Below are 10,702 nucleotides of genomic sequence, written 5' to 3'. Positions count from 1 at the left end.
GCTAATTCTAAACAAGCAATAAGCAACAAGATTAAAACATGCTTAAATAACAATATCAACCAACCAATCATACAAACCCTAGGCTATCATACCAACCCCCTCAACAAGGGGCTTAGCCACTTATGGCTAAGTCCTCAACACAAGTAATGAACACTAAGCTAAGCATTAAAGAGTAGAGAAAAGTTACCTTAATTGAATATGAAGAACAATAAATCATACAGGATAATGAAGATTCAATACTAAATAAACTTTCATTAATAATGAAGATCTTGTTCTTACAATAAGTAAAAGCTCCAACACCACAACAATGGTGGAAAAGATGGAGGCACAAAACCCTAAAACTAATCTACTCCTAATTAAAAGAGACAACTAAAAAGTAGGTGAAATATTATATATGAAGTCTATGCCTAATTTGGAGATAAGGTGCCTTATATAGACAATACAAAGGAGGAAATAAAGACAACCATGTACAAGTTGTGTCTAGCCAAAACAGAAAGTGGTCCCAAGTCTTATTTCTTTCCAATTTGAGCTCCCAGCCACATTTTTCACTATGGCTCGATCGAGCCATTCATTTAAGGGGAAGGGCTCGATCGAGCCCTTCATTTCTCATAAGTTCCCTGCTCATTGTTTGCCTAAGGGCCCGATTGAGCCCTCCCCATAAGTGGGGAGCTCGATTGAGCTATGCTTAATTTCTGCTGCACAATCGCTAACTTCAAACCTTCATAACTCGATATAGAAACGTCCAACTGCGTTGGTTCTTGAACCCATGGAAAGCTAAGGATGTCTACTCCATTTCTTATGAAGAACACAAACTCGTTAGAGGTCTCTAACTATCCGATAATTGTCAATTAGTATAGCGGGGTCAGATTCCCAAATGTGCTTTCGGCATCTTTTTGTTGCAAGACTTTGCCCTTTCTTTGACATGTTGATTCTTCCATCTTTTAGGCTAAAAAGACTCAGTTTTGCTTTATTTCCCTATAACACACACACACACGCAATAAGATATACAAAGCAACCAAAAAGCATGGTGAAATACGTAAAAGTATACGGAAAACAACTACAATACATAGGAGTATTTTACTCCTATCAAGATCTTGACTGAAGGCTTAAGGTGGAGGGTGGGGGATGGGAGAAGCATTAATGCGTACAATGACCTGTGGCTCCGGAGAGAGCGCACTTTTAAAGTCTTCGGCCAACCATGGAATGAGTCTAATATATGCTGGTGTGTGAGCTTCTAACTGACTCAAAGCGATGGAATGTTTAGAAAATTACAACCCTTTTAAAACCTGATGATGTAGAGTCTCTATTGTCTATCCCTCTCCCAGTTTCCCATCAACTGGATCGCTTGATTTGTCATTATGACAAACGAGGCGAGTAGACATTTAGAAATGGGTTCAGATTGGCTTCGGAGAGAAAGCAGGTCACCTCTATGTCAAGATGTGATTCTTATCTCAAGTAGTGGAAAGCCCTGTGGGAGGGGCGGGGGCTGCATATTCCTAGTCATCATTTTCATTTGGAGGAGCTATCTTGAATGGATCCATACGAGGGGCAGTCTAATTCACCGGGGAATGAAGATTGAGAGTTGTCCACTCTCTGGAGTAGATATTAAGCATATGATGCATGTCTTTTGGTTTTGTGAAGGTGCGAGAAAGGTTTGACAAACCTGGAGCATGGCAGACCGTATCAAACCTGAGAGAAATTGGAAAATAAAGGATTTTCTATTTCATGCTTATATATCTCTTTATAAGTCTCATTTCCTTATTTTTTGTGTGCTTTGTGGATGATATGGAACACTATAAACTGTGCTCTCTTTGGTAATCTGAGCAGGCCAGAGGATCAACTTTTGGAATGGGCGCATAATTTTGTGGAAGACTATGAGAAGGCGAGGAAAGGGAAGCTTGCTGAGGGAAGAGGGGAAACAAGCATCAACAATGAGGCTGAAGATGGTCGATGGATACCGCCTAGAAGGGGAGTTTTCCTGATCAATGTTGATGCAGGTTTCAACCTTACAACAGGGTGTTTTAGTATGGGAGCAGTGGTCAGAGATCACTGTGGCACTGTGATAGCGTCGGGACACAAGAGGTATTCCTAGCCAATGTCCGTATGTACAGGTGAAATAATGACGATTAAAGACGGTGTTATTTTGGCACTAGAAGAAGACCTAACTCTCTTTACCATCATTTCTGATTCCAAGGTAGCATTGGGTAACTTCAACAGTTTGTGTGTGCCAAACAATGATGCAGGTCCGTTCGTCCAAGATTGTAGGAACTTGGATGCTTCTCACAGTTGTTTAGGAGTGTTGCATGCAAATAGGAAGGCTAATCAAGTAACTCATTATCTAGTTAGAAGAGCCCTTAGAGAGGTTAATTGTATATGAGATGGAGAAGCTTGTGCCTCCATACATCGTTCAATTTGTGTTGGCTTACATCTCAGCTTAGTTTCTAATACACCCTTATTTTCCTAAAAAAGTATTGAACAACATTGCACACTATTGAACCTATAATATTCCAATACAATTTATAAAAGATTCCCGTGAAAACGTCTGGTCTTGAAGCATTATGAGGATCCAGTTATACACGACATAAATTAGTATTTATAACTAAAATACCTAATTTAATATTATTTTTCCAACGTAATCAGTATCTTTTAAATTAGATGGGTATATAAGCAAAAAAAGAATGCAAAAAATTTTAAAAACCAAATATTAAAACTCGGTAATTTAAAAATAAATAAAAATATAATATTTTTAAAAAATAGTTGAAAAGTTTAATTATTCAGAAAGTATTTGACCCAACTTTTTGAATTTTGATGTGGAGTCTTCACAATGTTTTAGTAATGTATATGCATCTCGCACAAATTTTTCAAATAAAAGAGAAAATATTAATTTTTTTTAGAATAATGAGAAATTCATTAATAGAGAAATAAAGATACAACTTCATCAAATATTGAATAAATCAATACATTCAAGAAGTACAATAATAGAACATCAGTAAAATAACAGAAAATCATATCTAATTTCTTCAATCGCATTGACAGAACTCTTTGAATATGCAACTCGGCGATCCGTCCGCTCCACTCGAAGGTTATTTTAAACCACAAATCGACTCTTTGGTCTTTGAATGAGTCCGATTGAGAGAATATTAAAAATAAGATTTCTACTGATAGCACTTCAGATCTACGCTCCGTAGATAATTCCATCAAGGAAATAGGAACACCCATAAAGGGTAAGAGCCAGAACTCCACAAAGGAAGACAAAACATCCATAAAGGAAGAAATAAAAATATCAACAGATCTCAGATCTGTGATTATTGACGCAAAATAAACTAAATATGATTATTAAACAGAAAACGAGAAGGTAGGGAGGTGATTTTGAATCAAAAAATGGCCAAAATCACCTCCCTCTTGTTGCGGCTAGGGTTTTTGAGAAAATATTAATTAAAATGATGTTTTTGTACAATAATTTTAGTATTAGCTAACTGATCAATGTAGAACTCAAAGATATATGTAGTTTTTTCTTTCTCCTTTTTCCTACGAACGCTAATTAAAAAAATTACATATTTTTCTAACATACGTCGTGGTGATGGCAAAAGAAAATACAAAAAAAACTCGTTACTTTACTGGATTCTTCTCAGATTTCTATGGATCATGATTACTATTATCCTTTTGCTGAAAAACATGTTTTTGTTTTTAGAAATTATATTTCGGGTTCATTTTCTACAAAGGTAATATCCATAACATGTTGAGCCAAATCATCTTCATGTAAAACTTGTTTTATGCTTTATTTAGATCTGTCTTTAACTGCCAAATTTACATGTTTGTGATTTTGTGTTGAATGATTCTAATTTAGTTGAAGCGGATGTTTGTGATTTTGTGGCTTCTTCTATTGATAAAGACTATTGTTTAACTCCAAAAATGTAATGCTCCGTTTATTAATAATCGAGCTAGAAATACCAATTGTAAAAACCTAAAAACATGCAATTGTAGGTTCCTTAAAAAGTTCAAAAAATGACTAAAAGTGCTCTTTGGGTTCTTAAAAGTGTTAAAAAAAGACTTTAAGAGCCATTAAGTTCTAACTTTCTCATAGAATCTTTTCAAAACATGCAATTCAACATAAACTTCTAAGGCTTTGAAAATATTTCATTTTCATACTTATATCCTTAATGTTTTTAGATTTTTATGGACTATAAACGATAATTATGATTCAATCCTTCAAATTTTCAGTTATGCACTGATCTAGTCCTTTATTTTATTTGTTTAAATGTATTAATAGCTCGTCACCACACTTCAATTCCTTATTGTTTCTCATTGTCCGAAAAAAAGTGTCTATGATAACTTAATAGGTTCGAATCAATAAAAAAAAGTACCATTTTCTTACACATTAACGTGAATCCAAGTTAAAAAAATAAAATAAAAATCCTAATCAAAGAATCACTTCCTGTTTATATTAAAGGATATTAATTATGGTAACAAAACAAAGAGTTTATTCCGAACTCATGAATTATAAGGTTGAAAAACAATGTTGAATTAATGAGTTCAAAGAAGAAGTGTTTTTAAAGTGGGGCGTAGAGCTAAATAAATAGAAAGCCAACCATTCTGAGAAGGATGAACTATATCCCAAAAAAATGATAATTCAGGATGCTTGCATATTACATACTTCTTTTCCCCCTTTTCATCTCTCTCACCACATCCATTTTTGCTGCTCAATCCCTTGCAACATGGCACCAACGGATTCTTGTACTCCGTATTTTCTGCAACGAATTATAATTATTTATTTTATTGGTGTTATATATAATATTGTATTGAACATTAAAAAATGTTTCTGTGTAGAGCAAAAAGAATTGGATTAAAGGATCATTCTGGTCGTTGAATTTGTGACTCGGGGACAACTAATCTACTTTCGGGCAGTTTGATCAATTAAGAAGGCTACTCTATATTTTTAGGTCGACTAAGGACAATATTTTCTATTTTCAAGTTAATTAAGGTCAAAACTGTGTCATTCCTATTCCTAAACTTGTGCATATTACGCAATTTTGTTCTTAATTGACTAAAAGTACAGAATATTGTCCTTAATTGACTAAAAGTACAGAATATTGTCCTTAATTGTTTAAAATTGTCGGGACTGAATTATTTAACTCCGAGAGATAAGTTCAGAAACCGGATCGACCCTTTGCTCAAAAGAATTACCTGTGTTGTGTTTGTGTTGATTGATTGCTAGAGAGAATGTGGTATAGAAATCAAGATATACAAATGTATATTTCTTGTTCTCATGGTTCAGTTTCCTCACTGCCTGCTTCAGCAAATGGTTGTGAAATTTTGCAGCCAAGTTGAATTTTTCATTGCAAATCTTGTAAGACGATGGAGCAGTTTGCTGAGGAAAACATCCAGCAGGACCTATGCCTGCTATTGCTATTTTTCGAACTCCCAATTTATGAATTTGTTTTAGATTCTTGGCAATTTGCTTGACAAGTTTTCTTGTGAAGGATTGCATATTCTGTGTTAGAAAATAACAAAAAATTAAACATAAGTTATACACAATGACTATTAATATTAGTAATAATAAAATGACGGATTAAGGGATATTGAGCTGCCCCGTCACTAATTCATCGCAAATTTTTCACAAATCTAAATTAGTTGGGATCTATCTGGAACACTTAATGTACCTTATACTAAAATAAATAGAATTAATGTTATAAAAATTCACTAACTTTATACGTTTTTTCATTTTAATCACGTTGTTTAAATTTTTTCATTTTCATGCACGAACTATCATTTTTTCTTAAATTCATGCACGGTATTGAGGTGTCACGGCTCCATTGGTGCAATTCACAGAGTGGATGTCATTTTACATCAATGAATGAGTGCCACCTCATCACCTTGCATGAATTTGAGAAAAAGTGTTAGTTCATGCATGAAAATGAGAAAACTTAAACTGCGTGATTAAAATGAGAAAACGTGTAAAGTTCGTAATGTTTTTTGACATTAACCTAAATAAATACAGCTACAAATTTAAAACTTCATTCGTATAATTATCATTCATAGCACAAAAAATTCAGTATAAACTATGCTATACATAATAATTATCTTTCATAGCACAAGAAATTGTATGGTTTTAAGAACTGACCTGAATGGTACCATTTTTCTGAAGAAAAACAGAGTAATCATTGCCAGAGGTAGATACAAGAACAACTGAATTAGCAAGGTCTTGTTTGGTGTAGAATCCATCAAGAAATAGTTGTTTATATTGATTGATTTGTGTTTCCAATTTTGGAAAATTCTTGAACCAAGTCTCATAAACACCACTCCCTCCATATGCAAAATTCATCCCACGTTGCACCTGTATTTTATTCGCTATTTTCCTATATTTGTATGGGATCGGAGATTTTATGCCAAGATATGATGCTGCATAATGCCACGAGAAATTAATACAAAAATAATTTCTATAATAAATCAACAATTTATATACTTTATTCATAAAAAAAAAAATATAGTAAATTAGATGCCTTCAGCTGCGATGGAAATGTGTGGCAATGTAATTCAAACGGAGTCAGTTATTTCCTTGTTAAATTACATTTCTGTATCAAACAGTTTTTATTTGGTGTCTATAATTCACTTTACAAATTTTTTCATGTATACATTAACTAACCATAAATTCTTGCTTATATTTTTGTTTAATTATTTGATAGCGGGGATTTTTAGCGCTTTTTGGATGAATTGAACCCACGACCTTATATATTTTGAATATTTACACCTAACCAATAAAATTATATTAAAGAAAATTAATTAGTTACTCTAAATCATTTTATAAAAATGCTAGGTATAAATTAACCAATGGAGAATTCCTAATAAAATTGATACATATTTTAAATGTTTATACTTTTCCAATAGAAAAATTAATGCTTATCAAACTACGTGTTTTTTTTTTTGCTAAGGTTATCAAAATACTTAAATTATAATGTACTATTAAATAGAATCATAAATGAAAAGATTGATTTTAGACTAACTAAGATTTAAACGTAGATTTTTATTACACTCGAGGAAAATAACTCCTATAGCAATTACACATTTTGTTAAAGGGCACTCATATTATCTCTTAACTTCATCCACTTTTACTTTTCCTTATGAGATTATTGCAAGATAAGAACAATACATATAACAAGGGGTTTAAAATTTTAGCAAATTACATAACGGAAAGTCTTATGAGAAAGAGAAGTAGCAATATGTACCTATATAATCCGTAATGACACGACCGTCGGAAAATCGACCGCTAGGTTTACGAGGAAAGGTGATTCCATAAGGTTCAGCCCATGAACCTTTACTGCGATTGAAGTTTCCGGTGTCAAGAAACGAATCACCAAATACGAAAAGCTTTACGCTCCGGGGATGGTGATTGTGGTGGTGCTGATCGTGGCCACAAACTGCTGCAATTTCAAATGTGAGAGATAGATATATAAATAAATTACATTCGGAAATTGAAATATTCATGAAAATTCCATTTTATAAAAGAAAAAATGTCTAACCGGAAGAAATTGCATTGCATAAGAGGAAAACATTGAGAACAAGAAGGTTACAATTTTTGATCTCCATTAAGAAAAGATAAAGAATGAATGATAAAATATTTGGTTATTGAAGTGGTTTACGTTTTATGGTTAATCAATGGAAACTTAAATTAGTTGAGATTAGTGATGAATTTTAATAATAAATATAGTGATATTCATAAAAAAAATAGTGGTAATTACTAGTATTTTTTATGTTTTCTTTTATAATTAATGGAATGAGAGGAGACACTTGCATATATGAAATGAATTGAGCTATCAGTAACGGCTGATACACTTCCCATTTAATACATTTATAACCGAATACCATTTACAACTCAAATGCATGAACAAAACAGATTAAAAAATAAAAACTAATACCAGTATATATCAAATATTTTATATACACTTACATAAATACCAAGCAAAATTATAAACCAACCACCCAAATTAAGGCCTAATTACTTAAAAAAATCTCACCTTAAAATAATTTTTCGTTTATACCCTGACTTAGTAAAAAGTTCATTTGTACCCTTTTTTTGATTTTTCGTTTTCAATTGTACCCCAAAATTTTATTTTTTGACAATTTAATTAATTGTAGGGTTAATTACATATAAAATCACCACCTTTACACGAAATTGCAAAAATAACACGACCTTTAAAACGTGGCAATTCAGGGCACCAACTTTCATTTTTTTTCAAAAATAACACGGGCACATTTTTAATGGCATTTTTGCTGACGTGGCGTGACACGTGGCACTCTCATCGGGTGTCCAAGTCAGCAAAATTTTATCAAAAAATGTGCCCATATTGTTTTTAAAAAGAAATGAAAAGTGATGCCCTGAATTGACACCTTTTAAAGGTCGTGTTATTTTTGAAAATTCGTGTAAAGGTGGTGATTTTATATGCAATTAACCCTTAATTATAAGATGAAAATATTAAAAATAATTAAATAGAAGGGTTATATCATCTTTTTTCTATTTGAAAAAACACAAATAAGTTAAAAAATTAAGGATTATTTTAAACTTTTTCTAGATAAAAAAAAAATTCAATTTAGTGCTTTAGGGTAGAGTTGAAAACAAAAAATCAAAAAAAAGGTACAAATGAACTTTTTCCTAGGTCATGGTATAAACAAAAAAATATTATAAGGTGGAGGTTTTTTAAATAATTAAGCCCCCAAATTAATATTAGCATAATATATATATACAACAAATTAGAGAAATATACGTTAGCTACAGTTGATTCCAAAACCCCGTTGCTAAAATTACCAACAGAATAAAAATTTATTGCAATTAATTTTTACTTTAATTTTTTGGCCTAATTACTTAAAAACCATCCACGTTGAAACTTTTTTTCGTTTATACCTTGACGTAGGAAAAAAACCGTTTGCACCCTTTTTTGGATTTTCATGTTTTACCTCTACCCCAAATCTAAATTTTTTGACAATTAAATTATGTTAAGGATGAAAAAGTCAAAAACAACTAAATATAAGGATTATATAATATATTTTCTATCTGAAAAAATACAAACAAGTCTTTCAACTTTAAAAACGTTTAAATAAATCCTAATAATTAATAATTTTTTTTAAATTTTATTAAAAAACTTAATTATATTAAAATATATTCTCTCGTTATTTTTTTGCCGACCCGACGGATCTATTCTCCGAGGAACTGTTCTTCCCTTGAAGAAGATTTATTTAAGAAAGTTTAGAGTGTAAATAATTTTAAATGTCTTCTTCATCATCACCATAACCATCTTCAACCAGCAAATTAAACAGATAATTTTTTTATTACAATCATTTTAGCTGTGATATTTTTTTATTTCTGATTTACTTCTCCGGCCATGGAGAAGACCGAATCCGTTCTCCATGGCTCTGTTTTTCTCTAGCCATGGAGAACTATGGCTGAGAAGAACAGCTCTTTTCGGCCATGAAGAAGAACAGATTCGTTCTTCTCCATGGCCAAGGAGAAGAATGGACCTGTTTTTACAAGAAGTATCTGTTTTATATATTTTAATTTTAAAAAATTATTTATAATTAATATAAATTTAATAAAAAATATATATTTTTTGAGGAAGATGGTGTTTTTGCACTACTCTAATAACATCGACGTTTACATTGTGCCTCAAATGGCCCCCTAATGTTTTTCGAGTCTAAAAAATGACCCTAACCTTATTAAAGTGGAACAAATATACCACCGTTAGACGAAGGGTATATTTGTTCCATTATGGTAACGTTAAGGTTATTTGTTCCATTTTGATAATGTTAGGGTCAATTTTTAGGCTCAAAAAACATTAGGGCAACGGTTAATTGTATGCCACATCAGTCGAATTAACGTTCAAACTCGCTACCGTTAGACGGAAGGCATATTTGTTCCAATTTGAAAACGTTAGGGTCATTTTTGAGACTCGAAAAATATTAGGAGGCCATTTGAGTCACATAGTAAACATTGGCGTCATTTTTGTACCATAACCCTAAAACCAATAATCAAGGGGCAACCGAAACTCCAACCTTAATCTACCATTTAATTATGGGAAAAATTAAAAATTATTTAAAAAGGGAAAAATAATCCCAAATATACGGAAGTCTCAAATTTATTAGGGTCAACACGTGATTAACTTTCAAAAACTTTTTTAACACTTAATTATTAAAATCTTTCTCACCCAACACTTAATCAGTGTTTGAAAAAGAATATGAAAAAAATAAAAGAGAATTGGAAAGCAGCGAAGAGGGAGATGGAGGAAGACAGCTAGCGGTGGTGAAATGGGGCCGGAGAAGTTGGCGAGGCGGAGCTTAAGCAGTAGCAGGTGCGTGGAGAAGAACTGGTGCTGTTTTGGTCAAGTCGATGATCTTCTGACCAATTCTACTGCTGTTTCTGGTAATACTTCTACCGCCCTCGATTTCAAAGAAAACAAGATACAGAAAAAAAAAGGGACTAGCTAGTGTAGGAAGATGAAGAGTGCCGAAACTAAAAAAAACAGCTAATTACTATTTTAAGAATAATTATACAACGCAACGGTTGCGCCACGTCATTCGTGCAACAAACCAATGAGGCGTTAGCCATGTGCAAATGTTTAATGATAAAAAAATAAGTAATAAATAAAGATTCCCTATCGCAAATGATTATTGGCTTGTTGTAAAAATGACGTGGCACATCCGTTGTTTGGGATAA

The 10,702-nt window shown here is 32.3% G+C and overlaps 1 protein-coding gene across 1 annotated transcript; it reads right to left on the bottom strand.

Annotated features, from left to right (window-relative positions):
- Positions 1 to 4,533: 4,533 nt before the first annotated feature.
- On the bottom strand, positions 4,534 to 7,584 carry LOC126659568 (GDSL esterase/lipase At5g03610-like). Its single transcript, XM_056104153.1, has 5 exons — positions 7,518 to 7,584; positions 7,224 to 7,418; positions 6,122 to 6,399; positions 5,185 to 5,491; positions 4,534 to 4,748 (listed from the first exon to the last, which is right to left on the bottom strand). Exons 1-5 carry the CDS (start codon positions 7,582 to 7,584, stop codon positions 4,534 to 4,536), a joined length of 1,062 nt encoding a protein of 353 aa, XP_055960128.1.
- Between the last annotated feature and the right edge of the window lie 3,118 nt (positions 7,585 to 10,702).

This window comes from Mercurialis annua, linkage group LG8 (assembly GCF_937616625.2).
Source record: "Mercurialis annua linkage group LG8, ddMerAnnu1.2, whole genome shotgun sequence".
Lineage (NCBI taxonomy): Eukaryota > Viridiplantae > Streptophyta > Magnoliopsida > Malpighiales > Euphorbiaceae > Mercurialis > Mercurialis annua.
This window is presented reverse-complemented; position numbering and strand designations above follow the sequence as displayed.